The sequence below is a fragment of the Amblyraja radiata genome, chromosome 2, assembly GCF_010909765.2.
Source record: "Amblyraja radiata isolate CabotCenter1 chromosome 2, sAmbRad1.1.pri, whole genome shotgun sequence".
Classification (NCBI taxonomy): Eukaryota; Metazoa; Chordata; class Chondrichthyes; order Rajiformes; family Rajidae; genus Amblyraja; species Amblyraja radiata.
Genome location: NC_045957.1, coordinates 134,485,026 through 134,511,393, shown reverse-complemented (window position 1 = coordinate 134,511,393; position 26,368 = coordinate 134,485,026). Strand labels below are relative to the sequence as shown.

Below are 26,368 nucleotides of genomic sequence, written 5' to 3'. Positions count from 1 at the left end.
TCTGACAATGCCTTAACATTGCATATTCAAAAGTCTTGTTTGTCATGCAGAGCAACCATTTCTGTACACTGCCTGAACTTGCTCAAAGGTCAAGGAGATTTCAGTCTGCTTTGAGAAATTTGAGAAATATGAGGGCATTTGCCCAAGCAAAGCATTGGATTAGAAGGAACTATTAACATAATGTGGGAAGGAGATACTCGTAAACGAAGAACAAGAGGTTCTGGTGAGGGCATTTGCGCAGCTAAGCACTAACTTGAAAAGTAGAACCAAAAAGGTAATAATCTCTGGATTGCTGCTTGAACCATGAGCAAATTGGGTTTGGGTTGAGAAGCTTAAAGAGTTGAATGCATGACTCAAAGATTGGTGTGGAAGAAGTGAATTTGTGGGACATTAGCACCAGTATTACTGATGTTGGAAGGTGTTCTGACTCCACTTGAAACCGGCAGGGACCCAGGGTCCTGGTAGACTGCCATAGATAAGGCATTAAACTAAATAGTGGAGGGATGGGGTCAATAAATTGGAATTCTATGAATAAAGCTAAAGGGAAGGAGAGTGCAGTACAGTTACCAAAGTCTCCAGAAGTAATAGGACAGAAAATTTAAGAAGGGATAGGAGAGTAAGGTCAAGCAAAATCAGGACCAATGTGAGAAAAGGGGGGTGGTGAATATATACATAACTAAAACTCTAATCTTGTGAACTTCCGGTTTGCATAGTTTTTTTATTTGTGCAAAAACAGTACGCGATATCGTTACGATTTTTAGCCAGCTCACTCACCGTTCTACTGTGCTGCGAGTGCAACACGTTTTGTTCCGCTCGGTGGTATATTGCAAAAGTTAGCGAGGTTTAAAAATTGTAAAAACCGCGCGTGCGGAAATCGATCTCCTTTCCTGCCAGTCAGCGCCGCATGGATTGGTCTCTTCTCCTGTCACTCTGCGGGACGGTCTACCCCTTCCTGTGCCATCCGGTCTTTACTGGAGCTGAGGGACGCTGTGGGTGGCCGGCAGAGGTCTCCAAACTGACACCATTTTCAGAGGAACCGGAAGCGGCCCAGCGCGAGAGATGTTGCCAAAAGGAAAGCAGCGAATCTGATCTCGGCAGAGGAGAGTGTCCAGCGCCCTCTGTGAGTCCCAAAAGCACCACCATCACAACGCCTTGCAACTCTAGCCCGTTCCCCTCTGGTCCCTCCCCGCTGTCTCCTGCCCCCCTCCCCCGTGATAGACAATAGACAATAGGTGCAGGAGTAGACCATTTGGTCCTTCGAGCCAGCTCCGCCATTCTGAAAGGGACCCGTTAATCCCTACTCTTTGTTTCCTGTTTGCCAATCAATTTTCTATCCATGTCAGCACTCTACCCCCAATACCAAGTGCCCTAATTTTGCCCACTAATCACCTATGTGGGACCTTATCAAATACTTTCTGAAAGTCCAGGTACATTACATCCACTGGCTCTCCTATGTCCATTTTCCAAGTTACATCCTCAAGAAATTCCAGAAGATTAGTCAAGCATGATTTCCCCTTCGTAAATCCATGCTGACTCGGACTGATCCTGTTATTGCTATCCAAATGTGCCGCTATCTCATCTTTTATAATTGACTGCAGCACCTTCCCCACCACCGATGTCAGGCTAACTGGTCTATAATTCCCTGTTTTCTCTCTCCCTCCTTTCTTAAGAAGTGGGATAACATTAGCTACCCTCCAATCCACAGGAATTGATCTTGAATCTATATAACATTGGAAAATGATCACCAATGCGTCCGCGATTTGCAGAGCCACCTCCTTAAGTACCCTGGGGTGCAGACCATCAGGCACTGGGGATTTATCAGCCTTCAGTCCCATTAGTCTACCCAGCACCATTTCCTGCCTAATGTGGATTTTCTTCAGTTCCTCCGTCACCCCAGATACTCCCCTCTCCTCCATTGATCTTCCCACGTCTTTTTTCCGAGCTCTCTCCCCCCCACACACACCCTCACCCCGCCCACAAGCCGGTGCAGCCGGAGCTGCTGGTGCTTCCGGGCCAAGCTGAGGATCCACGCTGATGCTTCTCCGGGGCACGCAAGAAGGGAGAGGAGCGGCAACCTCGAGATCCTGGGGAGGGAGAGTGGGGGAGGGGAGGGGATCGAGGGGGAGGAGGGGAGGGGAGTAGGGAGGGGAGAGAAGTTATGGAGGGGGGAGGGAGTGACTGAGGGTAAGGGAAAAGAGAGGTGAAGGAGGGATTGTCGGAGGGTAGGAGGAGAGGGGAAAGGAGGAGATGAGGTGGGAGAGTGGGGGAGGAGGGGGAATAGATGGAGAGGAGGGGGGTTAGAGGAGGGGGGAATGGGGTATAGAGGGAGAGGAGGGCAGTGGGGAAGGTGAGAAATTATAGTGGGAGGGATAGGGGGAGGTGAGGATTGGGGGAGGTGGGGGATAGAGGGATAGGGAGGGGAAAGGAGTTATGGAAGGAGGGAGGGAGGGAGTGACTGAGGGTAGGGGAACGGAGAGGGGGAGAGAGGTGAGGGAGGGATTGGGGAGGGGAGGAGAGGGGAAAGAAGAGGGAGGGTAAAGAGGAGGGGGAGAGAGTGTGAGGGATGAGGGGAAATGAGCTGCGCCTGTGCAGTTGGGGGCTATGGGTGGAGTGGTGGAATATTGTGTTGGGGGACCAAGCCTCCTGTGTGACAGGGACTCAACGGGTCCCACTTAGTCTAGTATCAAACTAAAGGTGTTATATTTGAATGTGCGTGGTATATGGAACACAGTGGATGCAACACACTTAGATACTGGTAGGTACAAGATTGTGGGCATTACAGAGATGTGGCTGAAAGAAGATTGGAGCTGGAAGCTGAATAACATGGTTACACGTCAAAAAACAGAAAAGTGGGCAGATGGGGTGGGGTAGAATTTAAAAACAGGGATGTAATGCTAAGGCTTGCTAAGGCACTGGTCAGACAGCATTTCCAGAGTCGAGAGTGTTTTATTGTCATATATCCCAGATAGAACAATGAAATTCTTACTTGCTGCAGCACAACAGAATATGTAATCATAATAAATGATATACCAAAAACTCAGAAAAAAAAAAGAACAAACAGTAACAGTGCAATAATAATAATAATATATTGGGAGCAGTATTGGGCCCCATATCTGAGGAAGGACGTGCTGGTATTGGAGAAGATCCAGAGGAGGTTTACGAGAACTATCCCAGGAATGATTGAGTGAACATATGATGAGCATTTGGCAGCACTGGGTCTGTACTCACTGGAGTTTAGAAAGATGATGGAGGGACCTCATTGAAACTTACCGAATAGTGAAAGGCATGGATAGAGTGGTTGTGGAGAGGATGTTTCTATTAATGGGAGAGTCTAAGACCTGAGACCAGAATAAAAGGATGTACCTTTGGAAAGGAGATGAGGAGGAATTTATTTAGTCAGATGGTGATGAATCTGTGGAATTCATTGCCATAGAAGGCTGAGGAGGCCAAGTCAATGGATATTTTTCAGGTGGAGATTAATATAGGTGGTTAATTGGTTAATAATATAGGTGGTTAATTGGTTAATTCAGGTGTCAGGGGTTATGGGGGGAAGGCAGGAGAATGGGGTTGAGAAGGAAAGTTAGATCAGCCATGATTGAATGGTGGAGTAGACTTGATGGGCCGAATGGCTTAATTCTGCTCCAATCACATGACCTTGTGAACTCATTGAGTTATAGCTTGGGCTGCGAGGGTCCCTCTGGTAGCGGTTAAGACATTTGATTTTGAGTCTGGATAGTTGCAACTCGGACCTGTCTATGACTTCCTGAACTGTTTTAGTGAGGCCCACGTAACCTTGGGCACACTGCAATATTACTGGCACATTATCAATTTCTTCAAATTCAGGTTACACAGTTTCCCTGTTTGCATATTAACTGGCCATTTTTGCTGCAAGCCATCCACTTGTGACATTGACGTTGTTTGTCTCTCAATTAGCACACCCTAACATACTGAGTAAGTCCCACAGCCAAGCTATTTATAACAGATCACTAGCCTTTGTATTATCATCGTCTATTTGTCACATTAACCAATTTCACCAAAGCACCTCAATGATTCAATGCACCGACACAATGTATCACTTTGGCAACGTTGGCCTCACCCCCACTACAGATATTTCCTTTGTTCTTTATATTCGTCTGTGATCTTACTAGTTTCCATACATTTAGCTTTGAGTGTTATCTCTGTCACTCCACAGATGCTGCCTGACCTGCTAAGTGCAGCAAATTTTGTTTTTACTCTTGGAAAGTACAAAAGATCTGACTGAGCTGCAAAAAAAAAAAAAAAAGAGAATTTTGATGCAGTTATCCATTTAAGGCAGCATGGTTGCACAGCAGTAGAGTTGCTGCCTTACCATTCCAGAGCCCTCAGTTCAATCCCAACTACGGGTGCTGTTTGTACAGTGTTTGCAGATTCTTCCTGTGACTGCATGGATTTTGGCCAGGTGCTCCGGTTCCCTCCCACAATGCACAAGTTTGTAGGTTATTTGGTTTGGGTAAAATGTTAATGGTCCCTAGTGTGTAGGATAATGTTAGTGATCGTTGGTCAGCATAGACTCAACAGGGCAAAGGCCCTGTTTCCTCACTCTATCTCTAAAGTCTAAATCTGTTTTCATTAAAAGTATTCCCAAATTATTTCTAAGAGGCAATACATGTTTAATTTAATGAAGCATACTTTGAAAATTCATGTTACCTTAATGGTAAAGCATTGAGTGTTGTAAGGTCAATTGTTAGATATCATTGGTTGGATCAAAAATATAGACTGCTATTGACTCTCCTCGAATGATGATGGCTATATAAATGATGTCATCTAAATTATGTTATTAAATACCCAAAAGCATCAGTCACAATTCCCTTCCACTTTATCTTTGTTAAGTTGTTGTCCGTTCGAAGGTTGGTCTTTATGTTTCATGCAAATGTCTTCAAGATATCAGTATGGGTAACAAAAAAACCTCAGAAGGGACTTGAATTGTCATTTTGAGCATGGCACAAACTAGTTGTGTTATCATTGCATATAATTCTCAAAGACCCAAAACCAAGGAGCTAAGCTGCCACCACTGGTGGCTGGGTGTTATTACAGCAAGACCTCTTTATATCAGTATCTCTGATACTAAAACACTTCGTCTTGTTTGTGTTTAAGAAGGAACTGCAGATGCTGGAAAATCGAAGGTACATAAAAATGCTGGAGAAACTCAGCGAGTGCAGCAGCATCTATGGAGCGAAGGAAATAGGCAACGTTTCGGGCCGAAACCCTTCTTCAGACTGATGGGGGGTGGCGGGGAGAAGAAAGGAAAAAGGAGGAGGAGGAGCCCGAGGGCTGAGGGATGGGAGGAGACAGCCCGAGGGCTGAGGAAGGGGAGGAGACAGCAAGGGCTAACAAAATTGGGAGAATTCAATGTTCATGCCCGCATGATGCAGACTCCCCAAGCGGAATATGAGGTGCTGTTCCTCCAATTTCCAGTGTTGCTCGCTCTGGCCATGGAGGAGACCCAGGACAGAGAGGTCGGATGGGAAATGGGAGGGGGAGTTGAAGTGCTGAGCCACCGGGAGGTCAGGTAGGTTATTGCGGACCGAGCGGAGGTGTTCGGCGAAACTATCGCCCAACCTCCGCTTGGTCTCACCGATGTAGATCAGCTGACATCTAGAGCAGCGGATGCAGTAGAAGAGGTTGGAGGAGATGCAGGTGAACCTCTGTCGCACCTGGAACGACTGCTTGGGTCCTTGAATGGAGTCGAGGGGGGAGGTAAAGGGCCAAGTGTTGCATATCTTGCGGTTGCAACGGAAAGTGCCCGGGGAGCGGGTGGTACGGGAGGGAAGGGAAAAATTGACAAGGGAGTTACGGAGGGAGCGGTCTTTGCGGAAGACCGCAATCTCTCCCCCCCTGAACGTACTGCCATCGACTCACTCCGCAACAACCCAGATTGGGTTATCAAACCAGCCGACAAGGGAGGTGCCGTGGTAGTCTGGCGAGTAGATCTCTACAAAGCTGAGGCCACGCGCCAACTCTCGGACACCTCCTCCTACTTACCCCTGGACCATGACCCCACTGACAGAGCACCAGGCCACCATCTCTAGCACCATCACCGACTTCATCAACTCCCACGCCCTGCCCGACCGAGCCTCCAACCTCATTGTTCCCCAGCCCGGCACGGCCCGATTTTACCTTCTCCCCAAAATCCACAAACCTGACTGTCCCGGTAGACCCATTGTCTCTGCCTGTTTGTGCCCCACCGAACTCATCTCCACATGCCTTGACTCCATCCTATCCCCCTTGGTTAAATCCCTCCCTACCTATGTTCAAGACACCTCAGACACTCTCCGTCACCTCTGCGCATTCCATTCTCTAGGCCCTCTCCCCCTCATCTTCACCATGGACGTCCAGTCACTCTACACCTCCATCCCCCACCAGGATGGTCTCAAAGCCCTCCGATTCTTCCTCGACCAGAGAAGCAACCTATACCCGGCCACTAACACTCTCCTCCGCCTTGCGGAGCTGGTCCTTACCCTCAATAACTTCGCGTTTGACTCCTCCCATTTCCTCCAAATACAAGGCGTAGCCATGGGCACACGCATGGGCCCCAGCTACGCCTGCCTCTTTGTCGGGTACGTCGAACAATCCTTGTTCAATACATACCAGGGCCCCATCCCCGACCTCTACCTCCATTACATGGACAACTGCTTTGGTGCTACCTCCTGCACCCACACACAACTGACTGACTTCATCGACTTCACCACTAACTTCCATCCGGCACTCAAATACACCTGGACCATTTCCGACACTTCCCTACCATTCCTTGACCTCACTATCTCCATCGCAGGTGATAGACTTCTGACCGACATCCACTATAAACCTACTGACTCCCATGACTATCTGGACTACACTTCTTCCCACCCTGCTTCCTGTAAGGACTCCATCCCCTACTCCCAATTCCTCCGTCTACGCCGCATCTGCTCCCAGTATGAGGCGTTCCACACCAGGGCATCTGAAATAATAATAATAATAATACATTTTATTTATGGGCGCCTTTCAAGAGTCTCAAGGACTAATTCTTCAGGGAATGGGGTTTCCCCTCCTCCACCATAGATGAGGCTCGCACCAGGGTCTCTTCCATACCCCGTAACACTGCTCTCTCTCCCCATCCCTGCACTCGCAACAAGGGTAGAGTCCCCCTAGTCCTCACCTTTCACCCCACCAGCCGTCACATACAACAAGTAATCCTCCGGCAGTTTCGCCACCTCCAACGTGACCCCACCACTCGCCACATCTTCCCCTCCCCCCATGTCTGCCTTCCGCAAAGACCGCTCCCTCCATAACACCCTTGTCAATTCTACCCTTCCCTCCCGTAACACCCCCTCCCCGGGCACTTTCCGTTGCAACCACAAGAAATGCAACTCTTGTCCCTTTACCTCCCCTCTCGACTCCATTCAAGGACCCAAGCAGTCGTTCCAGGTGCGCCAGAGGTTCACCTGCATCTCCTCCAACCTCATCTATTGCATCCGCTGCTCTAGATGTCAGCTGATCTACATCGGTGAGACCAAGCGGAGGTTGGGCGATCGTTTCGCCGAACACCTCTGCTCGGTCCGCAATAACCAACCTGACCTCTCGGTGGCTCAGCACTTCATCTCCCCCTTCCATTCCCCATCCGACCTCTCTGTCCTGGGTCTCCTCCATGGCCAGAGGGAGCAACACCGGAAATTGGAGGAACAGCACCTCATATTCCGCTTGAGGAGTCTGCATCCTGCGGGCATGAACATTGAATTCTCCCAATTTTGTTAGCCCTTGCTGTCTCCTCCCCTTCCTCAGCCCTCGGGCTGTCTCCTCCCATCCCTCAGCCCTCGGGCTCCTCCTCCTCCTTTTTCCTTTCTTCTCCAGCATCTTTGTGTACCTGAGTTTCTCCAGCATTTTTGTGTACCTTCGTCTTGTTTGTGGCTGTGGCTGTGGCTGTGCGTGTGTGTGTGTGTGTGTGTGTGTGTGTGTGTGTGTGTGTGTGTGTGTGTGTGTGTGTGTGTGTGTGTGTGTGTGTGTGTGTGTGTGTGTGTGTGTGTGTGTGTGTCAATCGGGTTAATTTTCCTATTTTCCTATTTTCTTCCAAACGCTAGGCCACAGCCTTCTCATTTTCACACATCCTACTCACATTTTTCCCATCAAGGCGATAAACATCTTCCAGTCGCATTCCCACCTATATATCCAAACTTTTTTTATCACTTAAAGTTTTTAAAACATCTCGAAAACTCACCCATTTCCAAAGAAAAAACCCGAGTGACGTCACAATGCACTCACAAGGCAGGATGGGACACTCCAGGAGGGAGGGGCACTTCAGCGCTCGCGGTGAAAGAGGAGTCTTGGCGGCCGCCCGACGCCCAGTGGGGAGGGTGGTGCTGGAGCTGAAGTGAGGGCCGAGCCTGGGGCTTGGGATGGGGCCGTGATCGGGGCTGGAACCAAGGACGAGCCTGTCTCCGGGGTCAGGGATGAGCACACTGGAGCCCAGGCAGCGGCCGAGTTGACGGCAGGAGTCTACAGCCAGGGCCAGGACGAGTACGAGAACCAGGCTAAGTTCCAGGCCCTGGCGCTGCTCTACGACCTGGGTAGGTCCTGGGGCAGGGAATGGGAGTGAGTGGAGGAGGATGAGGGAAATGAGGAGTAGGGAGATGGGGTGGGTAGTGGGGTGGTAGAGGGAGATGGGGGGGGGGGGTGGCGGAGGGAGATGGGGAGGGGTGGAGGAGGGAGATGCCCCTCCCTCAAGACTCTAACTCCCACCTTATACCAACGACTCTACCCCCAGTGCCCACACTCTCTACCCCCCCTCAACCCCAACTATCTATAATCCACTCCTCTAAGACAACAGCATCTGCCCTCTACACTCCACCACCCTCCCTCTCCTACCCTCATCACCCCCCCCCACTCCCTCTCTACCTCCCTCCCTCTCTACCCCCCCCCCTCTCTCTACCACCCCTCCCTCTCTACCACTCCTCCCTCTCTACCTCCTCCCGTTACATAGATAAGGAAGTGTAAGGTGTGAAAACTGGACAAAGAGAATAGAGATAAAGGACTTTGTAGAATAGATCATTGATAGTTGGGAGAAGGTAACAACAAAGCAGTGGGACATGAACAAGTAGAAACAATGGGTAAGTACCTCCTATTAGTAACTAACAGAAACTACCTCCCCAGATTACTTTCCCTAGAACCGCAGGAGATGCAACACCTGTACCTCTACCTCCCCCCTCAACTCCATCCAAGGACCCCAACAGTCTTTTCAGGTGAGGCAGATGTTCACTTGCACCTCCTCCAACCTCATCTACTGTATCCGCTGTTCCAGGTGTGGACTCCTGTATATTGGCGGGACCAAGCGCAGGATCAGTGACCATTTCGCTGAACACCTTCGCTCGGTCTGCCTAAATCTACCTGATCTACTGATTGCTCAGCACTTTAACCACCCCTCACATTCCCATACTAATCTTTCTGTCCTGGAACTCCTCCACTGTCAAAATGAGGCCCAGGGCAAATTGGAGGAACAACACCTCATATTTCGCTTGGGCAGCTTACACCCCAGTGGTATGAACATTGACTTCTCTAACTTCAAGTAGACCTTGCTTTCCCTCTCTCTCCAACCCCTCCCCATCTTAGTTCTCCAAACGGTCTTACTGTCTCCGACTTCATTTTATCTCTGTTTGCTTTGTTGTTACCTTCTCCTAACTAACAATGATCTATTCTACATTTTCCTTGATCTTCATTCCCTTTGTCCTGTTTTCACACCTTACATATCCTCATCTATACCCTTCCTTATCTATGTGCCACCCACTATTTTGACACAGTTTGAAGAAGGGTCTCCACCTGAAACATCACCCATTCCTCTCCAGAGATGCTGCCTGTCCCGCTGAGTTACTCCAGCATTTTGTGTCTATTTTGGAAAGGTTTAATTTAGTTTACTGTCACATGTACCGAGGTACAGTGAAAAGCTTTTTGTTGCCTGCTATCCAGTCAGCGTACAGACTATACATGATTACAATCGAGCCATCCACACTGTACGATACATGATAAAGGGAATAACATTCAGCACAAGATAAAGTCCAATTAAAGCTAGTCTGAGGGTCTCCAATGAGGTAGAATTGCTCGGGACCGCAGTCTAGATGTTGATAAGATGTGAGATCCGTCCTTTATTATGCCTTGTCGAAGCAGCGTGAAGTGTGGATGGAGTCAATGGAAGGGAGGTTGGTTTGTGTGATGGTCTGGCTCATGGTGTCAAATGGGAGTCCTATTGCAATATAAAAGTTTAAGGCCTACCAATATTAGACTGTGCTCGGTAGCAGAAATGTAAGTCGGGTTGGGTTGTTGAGGGTGGGTGTTGCCAGTGAAATGAAGATGTTTTATTATCCAATTTCTCACAAGTTAGGCAGTGGTCAGATTATAGTGTGAGGACTGGAAAAACATCCCTACTCTTTGTGCGCTGCAAAGTTAATTCCAAATGCACACTAAATCAAAAACAGAAAGTTCTGGAAGAACCTAGCTTGTCAAGCAGCATCTGTGGAGAAGGAAAACAGAAACAAAACTATTTATTTTCCAAACTCGTACTGTTTGTACCTTTCTTTCTCCATTACCTTCATTTCGAACCTGAAATAGCAATCTGTGTCAGTCTCTTGTATATTGAAATGTGTTTACCATTTGTTACAGACCCCAAATAAATGACATGAATACCAATGTGGTGCACAAAGGCCAGTGGAGCTGGTATAACTTCATTTTAATGCTACCACTACCTTTGGTAATGCCAGCCAATACATTGAAGTTGATCCCAATACTTGCACAATTTTTTTACATTTAAAATGTTTTAATATGATAATATATCAGAAAAATTCCAATAAAGAAAAGCTCAATGTGTCAAGAACTGGAGTGTAAGATAAAGTAAGAATTTCAAAACCAATAGAACTTAACACATAAACATACTAAAATATACATTTGAAAATCTTTTACAAATAGAATTCATAGAAAGTTGAATAAAATCTAAAGAAATAATGAAATACTTAGTTCAAGTTCAAGTTTATTTGGCACATGCACCATAAGGTGCAGTGAAATGTAAGTTATTAATTGAATATAAGGGCAGCTACGGGTGCTGTCTGTACCGAGTTTGTACGTTCTCCCCGTGACCTGCGTGGGTTTTCTCCGAGAACTTCTGTTTCCTCCCACATTCCAAAGGCATACAGGTTTGTAAGTTAATTGGCTAGTAAATGTAAAAAATTGGCCCTAGTGTGTGCAGGGTAGTGTTAATATGTGGGGGTCGGCACGCGTGACGCGTAAATGATGTTGCGTAAATTACACGCAAATGACGCCCAAGTGGGACAGGCCCTTAAGGGTAAAGCTCTCCAGGGAAAACTAACAAACCAGGGTTGTAGGGTAAATACCTTATTTTGATTAATTCTCCTTGGAATTGATTCATTTTTTGGAATAATCTATTGTTCATTTGTTGAGTTATGGATGCTGCAAGGCAAGCATTCATTGGCCATCACTAATCATCCTTAAAGTTACTCCCACTATACTTTTGGGGAAGGAGTTCTATGATTTAGAGTTAGAGATTTTAGAACAATGAAATTTAGCTAAGTCAGAATGTTATATGAATTTGGGGGCAACCTACAGATGGTGTTCTCTTGTTGGGACCGCTCTGCATTTAACACAATCATCCCCTCCAAGCTGGTTACCAAGCTCGCAGAACTGGGTCTCTGCGCATCCCTCTGCAATTGGATCCACGACTTCCTCATTCACAGACCACAGTCTGTTCGTATTGGTGGAAATGTGTCAGCCTCGATAACAATCAGCACGGGAGCACCTCAAGGCTGCGTGCTCAGCCCCCTGCTGTACTCACTCTATACTCATGACTGCGTAGCCAGTCACAGTGCGAACTCCATCATCAAGTTCGCTGATGACACCACTGTTGTGGGACGTATCACTGATGGGGATGAGTCAGAGTACAGAAGAGAGATCGAGCAACTGTCCATATGGTGCCAGCGCAATAACCTGGCCCTCAACACCAGCAAAACCAAGGAACTGATTGTGGACTTTGGAAGGAGTAGGAGGGGGACCCACAGCCCCATCTATATCAACGGGTCGATGGTTGAAAGGGTCAAGAGCTTCAAATTCCTGGGCGTGCACATCTCTGAAGATCTCTCCTGGTCCGAAAACACTAATGCAATTATCAAGAAAGCTCATCAGCACCTCTACTTCCTGAGAAGATTACGGAGAGTCGGTTTGTCAAGGAAGACTCTCTCTAACCTCTACAGGTGCACAGTAGAGAGCATGCTGACCGGTTGCATCATGGCTTGGTTCGGCAATTTGAGCGCCCTAGAGAGAAAAAGACTACAAAAAGTAGTAAACACTGCCCAATCCATCATCGGCTCTGATCTTCCTTCCATCGAGGGGATTTATCGCAGTTGCTGCCTCAAAAAGGCTGGCAGCATCATCAAAGACCCACACCATCCTGGCCACACACTCATCTCCCTGCTACCTTCAGGTAGAAGTGTTCAAAAGGGAACTGCAGATGCTGGAATATCGAAGGTACACACAATTGCTGGGGAAACTCAGCGGGTGCAGCAGCATCTATGGAGCGAAGGAAATAGGCGACGTTTCGGGCCGAAACCCTTCTTCAGACTGATGGGGGGTGGGGAAAGAAAGAAGGAAAAGGGGAGGAGGAGGAGGAGCCCGAGGGCGGGCGGATGGGAGGGTGGGAGGAGACAGCTAGAGGGTTAAGGAAGGGGAGGAGACAGCACGGGCTAGCCAAATTGGGAGAATTCAATGTTGATGCCGTAAGGACGCAAGGTCCCCAGACGGAATATGAGGTGCTGTTCCTCCAATTTCCGCTGTTGCTCACTCTGGCAATGGAGGAGACCCAGGACAGAGAGGTCGGATTGGGAATGGGAGGGGGAGTTGAAGTGCTGAGCCACCGGGAGGTCAGGTAGGTTATTGCGGACTGAGCGGAGGTGTTCGGCGAAACGATCGCCCAACCTACGCTTGGTCTCACCGATGTAAATGAGCTGACATCTAGAGCAGCGGATGCAGTAGATGAGGTTGGAGGAGATACAGGTGAACCTTTGTCGCACCTGGAACGACTGCTTGGGACCTTGAATGGAGTCGAGGGGGGAGGTGAAGGGACAGGTGTTGCATTTCTTGCGGTTGCAACGGAAAGTGCCCGGGGAGGGGGTGGCGCGGGAGGGAAGGGAAGAATTGACGAGGGAGTTGCGGAGGGAGCGGTCTTTGCGGAAGGCAGACATTGGGGGAGATGGGAAGATGTGGCGAGTGGTGGGGTCACGTTGGAGGTGGCGGAAATGGCGGAGGATTATGTGTTGTATTTGCCGGCTGGTGGGGTGAAAGGTGAGGACCAGAGGGACTCTGCCCTTGTTGCGTGTGCGAGGATGGGGAGAGAGAGCAGTGTTACGGGGTATGGATGAGACCCTGGTGTGAGCCTCATCTATGGTGGCGGAGGGGAATCCCCGTTCCCTGAAGAACGAGGACATTTCCGATGCCCTGGTATGAAATGTCTCGTCCTGGGAACAGATGCGGCGTAGGCGGAGGAATTGGGAGTAGGGGATGGAGTCTTTACAGGGGGCAGGGTGGGAAGACGTGTAGTCCAGATAGCCATGCGAGTCAGTGGGTTTGTAATGTATGTCGGTCAGGAGTCTGTCCCCTGCGATGGAGATGGTGAGGTCAAGGAATGGTAGGGAAGTGTCGGAAATCGTCCAGGTGTATTGGAGTGCCGGATGGAAGTTGGTGGTGAAGTGGATGAAGTCAGTCAGTTGTGTGTGGGTGCAGGAGGTGGCACCAAAGCAGTCGTCAATGTAGCGGAGGTAGAGGTCGGGGATGGGGCCCTGGTACGCGTCGAACAAGGATTGTTCAACGTACCCGACAAAGAGGCAGGCGTAGCTGGGGCCCATGCGTGTGCCCATAGCTACGCCTTGTGTTTGGAGCAAATGGGAGGAGTCAAATGTAAAGTTATTGAGGGTGAGGACCAACTCCGCTAAGTGGAGGAGAGTGTCAGTGGCTGGGTATAGGTTGCTCCTCTGGTCGAGGAAGAACCGGAGGGCTCTGAGGCCATCCTGGTGGGGGATGGAGGTGTAGAGTGACCGGACATCCATGGTGAAGATGAGGGGGTGAGGGCCCAGAGAGTGGAATGCGTGGAGGCGGCGGAGAGTGTCTGAGGTGTCTAGAACATAGGTGGGGAGGGATTTGACCAAGGGGGATAGGATGGAGTCAAGGTATGTGGAGATGAGTTCGGTGGGGCACGAATACGCAGAGACAATGGGTCTGCCGGGAGAGCCGGGTTTGTGGATTTTTGGGAGAAGGTAAAAACGGGCCGTGCGGGGCTGGGGAACGATGAGTTTGGAGGCTTGGTCAGGTAGGGCGTGGGAATTGATGAATGACCATCTCCATCGCAGGGGACAGACTCCTGGCCGACATACATTACAAACCCACTGACTCGCATGGCTATCTGGACTACACGTCTTCCCACCCTGCCCCCTGTAAAGACTCCATCCCCTACTCCCAATTCCTCCGCCTACGCCGCATCTGTTCCCAGGACGAGACATTTCATACCAGGGCATCGGAAATGTCCTCGTTCTTCAGGGAACGGGGATTCCCCTCCGCCACCATAGATGAGGCTCACACCAGGGTCTCATCCATACCCCGTAACACTGCTCTCTCTCCCCATCCTCACACACGCAACAAGGGCAGAGTCCCTCTGGTCCTCACCTTTCACCCCACCAGCCGGCAAATACAACACATAATCCTCCGCCATTTCCGCCACCTCCAACGTGACCCCACCACTCGCCACATCTTCCCATCTCCCCCAATGTCTGCCTTCCGCAAAGACTGCTCCCTCCGCAACTCCCTCGTCAATTCTTCCCTTCCCTCCCGCACCACCCCCTCCCCGGGCACTTTCCGTTGCAACCGCAAGAAATGCAACACCTGTCCCTTCACCTCCCCCCTCGACTCCATTCAAGGTCCCAAGCAGTCGTTCCAGGTGCGACAAAGGTTCACCTGTATCTCCTCCAACCTCATCTACTGCATCCGCTGCTCTAGATGTCAGCTCATTTACATCGGTGAGACCAAGCGTAGGTTGGGCGATCGTTTCGCCGAACACCTCCGCTCAGTCCGCAATAACCTACCTGACCTCCCGGTGGCTCAGCACTTCAACTCCCCCTCCCATTCCCAATCCGACCTCTCTGTCCTGGGTCTCCTCCATTGCCAGAGTGAGCAACAGCGGAAATTGGAGGAACAGCACCTCATATTCCGTCTGGGGTCCTTGCGTCCTTACGGCATCAACATTGAATTCTCCCAATTTGGCTAGCCCGTGCTGTCTCCTCCCCTTCCTTAACCCTCTAGCTGTCTCCTCCCACCCTCCCATCCGCCCGCCCTCGGGCTCCTCCTCCTCCTCCCCTTTTCCTTCTTTCTTTCCCCACCCCCCATCAGTCTGAAGAAGGGTTTCGGCCCGAAACGTCGCCTATTTCCTTCGCTCCATAGATGCTGCTGCACCCGCTGAGTTTCCCCAGCAATTGTGTGTACCTTCAGGTAGAAGGTACAGGAGCCTGAAGACTGCAACAACCAGGTTCAGGAATAGCTACTTCCCCACAGCCATCAGGCTATTAAACCTGGCTCGGACAAAACTCTGATTATTAATAACCCATTTTCTGTTATATGCACTTTATCAGTTTATTTATTCATGTGTGTATATATTTATATTATGGTATATGGACACACTTATCTGTTTTGTAGTAAATGCCTACTATGTTCTGTGTGCTGAAGCAAAGCAAGAATTTCATTGTCCTATACAGGGACACATGACAATAAACTCACTTGAACTCTAGTCTTTCTTTGAGATTGAGTTTACAGGTTTTGGAAGTGCTTTTAGAATAGCCTAACTGGATAACTTCTCATACTTTAGCGACGGTGCAAGAGTGGTGCTCGTCTAGTGATGCCAGTCAAACAGCCTGCTTTGTCCTGGGTGACCATAAAGTTTGACTGCACAGAAACAGACCCTTCGACCCTCCTTGCCTATCCTCACCATCAAGTACTTAACTATACTAATTCCATTTTTCAGCATTTGGGTTATAACCGAATATACCTTGGTGATTTAAGTACTAAAGCAGATGTGTCTTCAATATTGGAGGAGTATCTGCCTCTGTTGCCTTCTCAGGCAGTGCTTCGCAGAATGCAATCACTTTGGTTGAAATAATACTTCCTAAGTTCCCCTCTGCATCCGTTTACACCTATGATCTCTGAACTTAGATTTCTATTTAGTGAGGAGCACTTTCTTACGATCTACCCTATCTATGCTTCTTATAATTTTGTATACTTCTATCAGGTCCCCACTCAGCCTCTTCTGCACCAGGAAAACAGTCAGCCCTAACTGAAATGTTGTACCCCACGCTTCATCCTGGTGAATCTCCACAGCATCTATTCGAATGCAATTGCATCTTTCTGACAGTGTGGCGACCAGAATTGCATAACATTTTCCAGATGTGATCTAACTAATGTCTTATAAAGTTGTACCAAGACCTTCCTGCTCTATATTCTATTTCCTGGCTAATGAAGGCAAGCATCCCCTATACCTTCTTCACTTATTTATGTAGTGTGCTGCCTAACTCAAAGATCTTTGGACCCGTAAACCATGATCCCTTTGTCCCTCAATACACCACATTCTTGGTGAAAGTTTTATTCTTATCTGACTCTACATGCTTCTTGGGTTATGTTGGATCTGCACTCGTCCGCTGGTTGGTGAGAATTCTATTACACCTCCCACTTGTGTTATTTGCTTGAATGTCTTTGGATAGTCCGGAGGTTAAATAACATGCTGCACAATAACCAGTCTGAAGCGGCCTTGCAGCCCTGTTTTTTATGTGGCAGATTCAGTTGAATTTCTGGTCAATTAGTGACCACCAGAATGTTGATGATAGGCCAGCCTGCAATTGTACAGCCATGAATACCACAGTGAGGTGGTTAAACTCTCTATACTACCAATGATCATCGTCTGACACTTTTGACTTTTGTGGTGTGAATGCTGTTTGTCATTCATCAGCACGTGCCTGAAAGTTGTCCCAGTCTCTGGAGATTTTCGGGGTGAATGAAAGTTTAGCATTAGTTACAATGGATGTGGGCTGGACAAGATTCAGCTTCTTATTGGAGTGAATTGTATTTTGAACAGAAGGTAATGAGAGTGGAAAATGTTAGTGAAGTTTTCAGATGATTGCAATGTAATAAAATGAGTCAAGTTGAACATTCTGACATATGGGCTCTTACAATTCATACATCAGTTTTTAGAGAAATGGAACAGCAAAGGTTAATTATTTGAATACTGCAACAGAAAATCTGTAAAGTTTGTTACTTTAAAAAGTTGTTTACAATCTAAGAAAGCAGATTCACAAATGGATTCCACATGTTGGGCACTAGTTTACTACATTCAATAATAAGAATCACACTCTGTTGATGCATAACTTGAAAACATTTACAATATTTACTCAAATAATTAATTAACAAATCTTTGAACTTAATTTGGTTGCGTTACATACTTTACTAAAATACCTTACTAAAATACTAAATATTGGCTTATTAAAATATTTTAGAAGTTATTAATACCCTCTTGAGTGAAATTACTAGCACCTCAGGAGCACTGATGTATTATTTCATTATCATCGCTCCCCAACATCAGCAATTTTGGTTGTAGTATGTGTTATCCATAGGTTTAATATAGAAACTTTTGAAGATTATTTCTTTGCACCTGCCTCCATTTTTGTTATACCACGGAGAAGGAGTAGCACCACAGCACAATTGGGGACCCCTACTACCCCAGCAACGGACTGTTCCTGCCGCTAAGGTCAGGCAAACGCCTCCGCTGTCATGTTGTTAAAACAGAGAGGATGAGACAGAGTTTCTTCCCACAGGCCATCAGGACTGTAAACTCTAATCTCAGCAGGGACTAATATACTGTAATAACTTACTGTTGTGTTGTGTCTTTTGTAAAGTTTTTGCACAATCCGCAGGCATTGTCACTTTCATTTCACTGCACATCTTGTATGTGTATGTGACAAATAAAGTTGACTTGACTTGACTTGACTCAAAGTCCTTCTCCAGGGCACACTGCCTAACTTTGAATACATTATTTCTCCTTCACTATTGGAGACATCTATCTAATTTATTTCTATCTAAAGCATCTTCCTTGTTATCATTAATTCGGGTCCTGTCCCAAAACATCTGTCCACTTCCCTCCACAGACCTTGCCAGTTCTTCTCCAGCACTTTGCTATTAGCTCGATTCCAGCAACAGCCATCTCTTGTGTCATTACATATCACCATATTTTGCTCTAATTTCTAGCACAGTTCTGTGGCAATCACCCCCCTTGCATTGCACTCTTCTCTTCTCATCCTAATTAGATAAGCTTGCATCTCACACCAGGCAGTGAAGATCCCAGGTTGTGCAAGCACTCTTCCCCTTAGTGGAAGAAACAAACTGTGTATGACTCTGGTAATTTAGGAAAGGACATTGGAGAGATTATCAGTTTAAGACAACTTTTTTTAGATCTTTCCATTATTTTAAAAAAATATCTAATTAGTTATATTTTATACTTGTTGAAGAGTTCAAACGTATTTTTTGAATTATTTATGTTTCTTTAAACAATTATTTTGTTTTGTTTTTATATTTTATTTTACAAGATTTTTAATGTTTCTGATTGCCTCAAAATATTCAGAATGTTTAGCAGTACTGTTAAGAACTAGGGGTGTAACTAGCCAGTTGTCATTACTCTAAGTGGAACTTGTTTTGGCCACCCACAGACTGGTAATTGATCTGTTAGTGCTATTTTTAAAAATAGTTAATTTGACACAAAAGAGAGGAAACCCGAGTTACGTTGTGCTAACAATCATTTCCTGTTGGGAAATTGGCACGGACACTTGTGTGTAATCCACCTTAGCACATCTGATACTTTCCAACTTCAGATGCAAGCCTCTTGACATCACAGATTATGCAATGCACATTCCCTCTCCAAAATGCATAAATTGAAGCTGTTGGATGCAATCTACAACTATGCATACACCATGCTCACTTGTTGTATTTGTTTCTAGTTAAAGTGGCACTCCACCTCCATCGGGACACTCAGGTACACCAGGTTGTTCAAATATTTTCCAAACATTCACAGAGTTTGCTTAAACTAGGAGAAAGTGCTTTCTTTATGAGCCTGTCCCACTTAGGCGATTTTTCAGGCAACTGCCGGTGACTGTCAAGTTGCCGGCAGTCGCCTGAAAAACCGGCAACTGGAACGGCGACTGTCAGAGTGGAACACACACGCACAAACACATCACTTCCTTCACCAGCCCGGTATGCAGGCGGGGGACAGGGCAAGCGGGGGGGGGGGGGGGGGCTGTCTGAGTGAATTTCACACGGTGCCAATGTGATACAGACACACACCATGAGGAACAGGAAGGTTGGCGCTGTAAAGAAGCTATAAAGCACAATGTACGTTAAGTCCTTTGAAAGAGAAATGGGGAGAAAGGGGGAGAGAGGGGGGAGAAGTGGAGACAAATTTTAAGAAGCCAGAGATACACGGCTGTGAAGCTCAGCAGACATTATCATTACCAGTCGGTTATCCTTGGTTCTGAAAGCTACTGCTTACATTTATTTTCCCCCAATGAGCCAATGAAATTCACCGGTCAGCACCGGCTACAACCTACGAGAACCTTCGACCTCCTGGCAACCCACTAGGACCTCCTGGCGACCCACCTACGGCACAAGAATTATTGCTACTCTCCATCGCGGCTTCATTCTAGTCGCCGCTAACTTTTCAATGTTGAAAAACTCGCGGCGACCATAATGAGGCCGCGACTAGTTCCCAGAATGAGGAAACTCCTCACGACCATGAAGGCGACTCCCTGGAAACCACCCGCGAACATGTGGCGACCATGTGGTGACTGCATCGTCTCCTGCAGTCACCCAAAAAGTCGCCTAAGTGGGACAGGCCCATCAGATATTTAGTTGCCGAGATACACATTCCATTCCATTGGTGCCTCAATGATGACACTGTCAGATGACACCTCTGGCAGCAATCTATTTCTGAGTATAATGATGATTTATGTTAATGACCAGAAGAATGGGTCTGAGTCATTGTCAAGAGGCAAAGATATGCCCATCAAAAATGTATTTCTTCGTTGATCATATAAGGCGGCATAGCATAGTTCATAGCAAAAACGAACTGCTGAAGAAACTCAATTACTTCAGCAGCATCTGTGGAGGCAAAGGGATCGTCAATGTTTTGGGTCAGAACCCGACACCACGACTCGTGACTCCAGTAATGAACCCATCCAGTAACAGCTATACAGCATTGAGGCCAGATAAATGACAAGCAACATTTGCTCCTCACAAATGCCAGTCTGTGACCATCTCTGCCGGTGACTGACATTCAATAGCATTGGCAGAGGGTGGGTATCCCGTGGCAGGTGATTTGTCTGACGTAGCAATGTCCTTCCACCATCTACATGGTATACTCCCCATTTGCCTTAATAAATGCAACTCCAACAACAGTCAAGAACATTGCTGTTATTCGGGACAAGGCAGCCCACATGGCTGGCATTGTATCCACCTAAATATTCACACTCTACCACTAGCTGCAATGCTTACCATGGACAACACACACAGTTATTAGTTGCCCTAAATAATCTGCTAACTGCTGTAAAATTCACAAATAAATGAGTGACAGCACTTCCAACAAACTATATTGCTGTTTCCCCTCCAAGTTGCATACTATCTTGATCCAGAAATACATTTCCATCCCTTCATTGTCTAAATGTGGAAATACTCTACCCATCTGCTTCAAAGGGGTATGATCATCATAAGGAAATACATTTTAATGGTGGGAAAAAAGCTTTGAGCTAGAGGGCATAATTACATTAAAGGATCAGTTCTCCGATCTGAACTTCTGCCGGGAATAGTGTGTGAAATATTTACATTTTAATGTGGATGGTCTCTTTAAAATCTGTCACATCATACAACCACAACATCAACATCAAAGCTATGAGTGAAATGCATTGCCAATGGCTATCAAAACACTGTGGTTATTAATATGCCCCAAACAAAAAAAATCTAATCCCTGATGTGATAAAGCAAAAGTTTAATAAATTTTAGAAATGCCATTGCCTGCTAAAGGCTGATAATGTTGGCTAAATATAATATAAGTAGTATCATGTGTTATGTAAATAATGACTGAACTTGATGTTTCACTTCAACAGTTAGATATGTTTTTAGTTTTATTATTTTAGTTTTGTGCATCCATTCCAGTTATGATTTTGTCTTTTAAACATTCTGGTCCTTCCATATTACTTGTCCTGTTTAAAATATTTTGTTGTGGAAAATTATTCAAGAAGTTGTTAACTATTCCAAAAACTGTTGAACCTATTCTGGTAGCAAAAATAATAAGCTATTGTTACACTTATTCCTTTTCCCAGCACTAATAAACTGATAATCAAGACTGCCATCAATTTATTTCATTATTGATATATAAAAATATGAAATGATTCTAGTCATAGAATCATGCAACACCGAAACAGGCCCTTCAACCCAACTTGCCCTTGCCGACCAAAGTGCCACACATGCCCAAATTTATCCCATATCCCTTTAAACCTTTTCTATCCACGTACCTGTCCCAATCTCTATATAACTAAAAGTCTTCGGTTTGTGCCCACGGTGTGGCTCTGTGTCAATGGTTAATTCCTATCTTCTTCCAAACGCTAGGCCACAGCCTTCCCATTTTCACACATCCTACTCACATTTTCCCCGTGGTGGTGATAAACATCTTCTCATCGCATTTCCGCCTATATTTACGGTTATTAATCGTTGAAATGTTAAAAACAGCCCGAAAACTCACCAATTTTGGTGGGGGGGGGGGAAACGAATGACTTCACAAGGCAGGACGGCCCGCTCCAGGAGGGAGGGGCACTCCAGTGCTCCAACGGCACATCCGAATGACGTCACAATGCACTCGCAAGGCAGGTGACGCACTGAGTCACTCAAGCCTTCTGCAGTCCAACACATGCAATACGTGTGTTCTTACCTGGTAAAACCCCCCAACATCGCTGCTGCTCATGGACAGAGAGAAGATACAAATGTTTTTCATGACTGACTTGCGAAAGAGCAGCGTGCCGGCAGATTGAGCGCAAGTCCCGCCCCACGACCGCCCGGGGCTGGAGGGTGACTGAGCTCTTTGAACCTGAGCACCACGGGCCCCTCAGACATCCAATGTAAGCACCTCACATTTATCTGCATTAAACTCCATTAACCATTCATCGCCCACTTGCCTAACTGATCAACATCCTGCTGTAACCTTTGATAACCATCTTCACTATCTACAATAGCACTCACTTTAGTGTCATCTGCAAACTTACTAATCATGCCTTGTACGTTCTCATGCAAATTATTCATGTAAACCACACACAATATGCCCAGCACCAATCCTTGAGGCACACCACTAGTCACAGGCCTCCAGTCTGATAAACAACCTTTCACCATCACCTTCTGCTTCCTTCCATGAAGCCAATTTTCTATCCAGTCAACTAGCTCTCTTTGAATCCCATGCAATCTAACCTTCTAGAGGAGCCTACTGTATAATCTTGTCAAATCTTCAAAAAGTTCAGATTCATAAGACATGATCTTCCACTTTTATTGCCATGCCTACTATCTAAATACATGTACAGTATATCTTGTCTCTCAGAATATTCTCTAGTAACTTTCTGACCACAGATGTTAGACTTGCTGACCTATAGTTCCCAGGCATTCCCTTTTAGCCCTTCTTATCGTAGCCCTCTATGATACTTATTAAATAGAGGCACAACATTTGTCATTCTCCAGTCCCCTGGCACCTCACCTGTATTTAATGATTCATATATCTCAGCCAGGGCACCTGCAATTTCTTCTCTAGCTTCCTACATTGTCCTTGGATATATCTGATCAGGCCTGGGAGATTTGTGTATCTAGCCTGTTCAATCCTTTAAGCACACAATACTCCAGGTGCAGTCTCACCAGAACCCTGTACAACTGCAGTAGGACCTCCTTGCTCCTAAACTCAAATCCTCTCGCAATGAAGGCCAACATGCCATTTGGTTTCTTCTCTGCCCGCTGTACCTGCATGCTTACTTGCAGTGAATGATGTACAAGCACACGCAGATCTCGTTGCACCTCCCCTTCTCCTAATCTGACATGATTGAGATAATAATTGCCTTCCTATTCTTACCACCAAAGTGGATAACCTCACATTTATCCACATTATACTGCATCTGCCATGCATCTGCCCACTCACCCCAACCTATCCAACACCCTGCAGCCACATAGCATCTTCATCGCAGTTCACAATGTCACATTTAATTCCATCATCTAAATCGTTATCATTATCGATATCACGGATATTCCTTTTCCTGCAAACAACTTGCTTCAATCAACTTGAGCAAGTTCCTGTCTAATACCATCAAAGTTGGCCTTGCCCCCAATTTAAGGCCCTGTCCCACTTTCCTACTCACAAACTCTCCCGAGTTTTCCCCTTGATTCGAACTCGGGGAATGTCGGGTAATGTCCGTAGCGAGCTCGTAGGAGCCCGTAGGAGTACGTAGATGTTTTGTAGCGGCTCGTAATGCCAGCCGTAGGAACTCGGGGCATCAGGTAAGTCAGGACGTTTTTTCAACTTGTTGAAAAATGTCCACGAGTTAAAGAAAATAGCCCCGAGTACCTACGAATGGTTATTACCATAATAATCTGAGTTTGAATCAAGGGGAAAACTCGGGAGAGTTCGTGAGTAACTCGGGAAAGTGGGACAGGGTCTTAAGAATTTTAACTCGTCCTTGGCCCACCCTGTCTTTATCCATAACTGTCTTAAAGCCAATAGAACTGTAGTCACTGGTCCCAAACGCCTCATCCATGGACACTTCAGCCACTTGCCCCTCCTAATTTCCCAGATCAAGCGTTACCCTCTCCCATGTGGGGCCCTCTGCATATTACCTGAGGAAACTTTCATCATCATATCTGTCCCGTCTAAACATTTTGCACTATGACAGTCCCAGTCAATATTGGGAAAGTTAAAATCCCCTACTATGAGACCTGCAGCTGCCTGTAATCTACTGACATATTTGTTCTTCTAATTCCTATTGACCATTTGGGGGCCTATAGTACACTCTCAACAAGGTGACCATCCCTTTTTTCGTCTCTTTTAAGTAAAATAATTTCAATTAAATATAGCACTGAAACACCACATAAATTACTTTTGGAATATTAAAAATATTTAATAGCACAATGTCATTATTTGTACATTTCATAATGCACTGATTTTGCCTTGATGAACTGTTCAAATACACTGCTGTACTATCTTTGTTCTTGAAGAATCAAAAGTGGACGTCATTCTGCTTTGCCAGAATTCTTTGTCACCTGCAGAGAAAATATCCTGTTTTCGTATTGGTGCACAATAACTTGTCAGCTGTGCCCTCTGTATACGGAATGTAGTCAAGGCTCATTCCTGTTTTTAAAAAATAATTCAACAAATGTTTTTGGCTTCTTTGATGCATAAAGATAACAATGTTAACCGATTCAATTTTGCATGGTATTTTTGATTCAAGAAACTATCATTTTTGGTATAAAGTTAAGCAACTAGAAATGTTCTGGTTTCCATTAGGGCCGCTGTGAAGGAAACTCCTGATGTAATTTCTCTCTCATTCAATGGTTCAATAGTACATTATTGTCACATATACTGAGGTACAGTGAAATTCATTTGTGTATGCAGTTCAGTACAAGTATCATTGTACATAAGCATTTAGATATATCTTAGATAAGCATCTCAATATAGTACAAGTGTACAGTAGTAGTACACTTGAAACAGTATACACAGTCGCCAGATTTGGCACCATTTTCAAGTTCCAGTTGTTGTAAGTGCAGGGTTTTTGACTTGATCATGAAGGCCCGTTGTCCAGGTGATGTTGCTGCTGGTGATGTTGACTCTGCCTTACACTTGTATTTTTCTATTTTGCTTCATTTTTTGCCTCACATACTGCTTTCCTTCTTCTTTAATCATATGTGACTATTATCAGTGACTTACATGACTTCTTACTATTCACAGCTCCTTTTGAATTTGATGGAATCCACAGATGACGTTCTGCAGGAAGCTGCTGCCGGTTGCATTGGAAATATTCGTAGGCTCGCTCTGGCTAATGAGAAAGCCCGCTACAAGTGAAAAGTGTGTGCACTCCACATTTCCTATCTCAGGAGTGATTACCTGTGCAGGTATAATAAAAGAAAGATTTACTTAGTTAAGCTGCTAAATGTACATGAAAGACATTCTGCAGGAGTTAAAATAAATCAGATGCCAATGGAAGCACAAAAGCAGTTTCTGATTTCCTAAAAAATCACATGAAGATAAATTAATTCTATGACAGTGCTGCTGAAGGTTTAAAATATTTTTTTGCTTTTTAAAAACAAAGAATGTTTTTAGATGTTAGAAAAATGCTAGCAGTTTCTTCTTGAAGATCTAAATGGTTGGGAATTTACCGACAGCAGATTTTTCCCATAAAATAAAAATATAAATGTCCTCATTGTGTGTGGCTCTAATAATTTATTTTTTATTTTTATTTTTTTAATATTTTAATTAGAAGTAGACATATTATAAAGTATAGTTACATATTATAGTAAAAAAACCTTTCATATACATCAGTCATACACCATTAAAATTTTCAATTGTCGATTACTTCTGCTTCTAATGTTTTTTTTATATAGAAAAAGAGAGAAAGAGAGAAAAAAGAGTTACAAATATTTAAAAAAACAAAAAAGGTGGAATGGATTACTTATAATACATCATTGGAGATAGGTTCGTAGATTATAAAGTATGACTTTTCATCTAATCCTGAGTTCAAGTTTCAGTTGGGTTTTCGTGCCGGGCCAATCTATCCCGTCAGATAATTAATGAATGGAGCCCATGTTTTATCAAAAAGTTCTTGTTTGTCCATTAAGACAAGTCTAATTCTTTCTAGATATAGGGTCTCCGACATTTCTACAATCCACATTTTAATTGTGGGGGTCGTAGGGCCTTTCCAAAAATTTAATATTAATTTTTTTCCGGTTATTATACTGTAGTCGAGGAAAGCTCTGTAATAATTTAAGGCTATCTTATGTAATTTATTTCATACATAACCTAAATCATCAGAAGAAATTCCTCTGCTACACCATTGCAATCCACAAGAGAAGTCTGAATACAGAAGCAAAGATTTCACATCTGGTAGTGTGTTACTGTAACTGAGAACTCCAAACATCTGTAAGATTCACTGCTCAGGGATTAATCGGTGCATCATTTGAAAGCCTGCAATTTTTTTTAAACATTTCACAAGTG

The 26,368-nt window shown here is 45.6% G+C and overlaps 1 protein-coding gene across 1 annotated transcript in view; it reads left to right on the top strand.

The window, feature by feature from the left end:
- odad2 (outer dynein arm docking complex subunit 2) overlaps window positions 1–25,578 on the top strand; it is a 336,903-nt gene extending 311,325 nt beyond the window's left edge. The window contains exon 20 of the mRNA XM_033016188.1: window positions 25,106–25,578. Within this exon, the coding sequence (XP_032872079.1) occupies window positions 25,106–25,219 (114 nt within the window). The 3' untranslated portion in view covers window positions 25,220–25,578. The remainder of the gene's footprint in view (window positions 1–25,105) is intronic.
- Window positions 25,579–26,368: the final 790 nt, after the last annotated feature.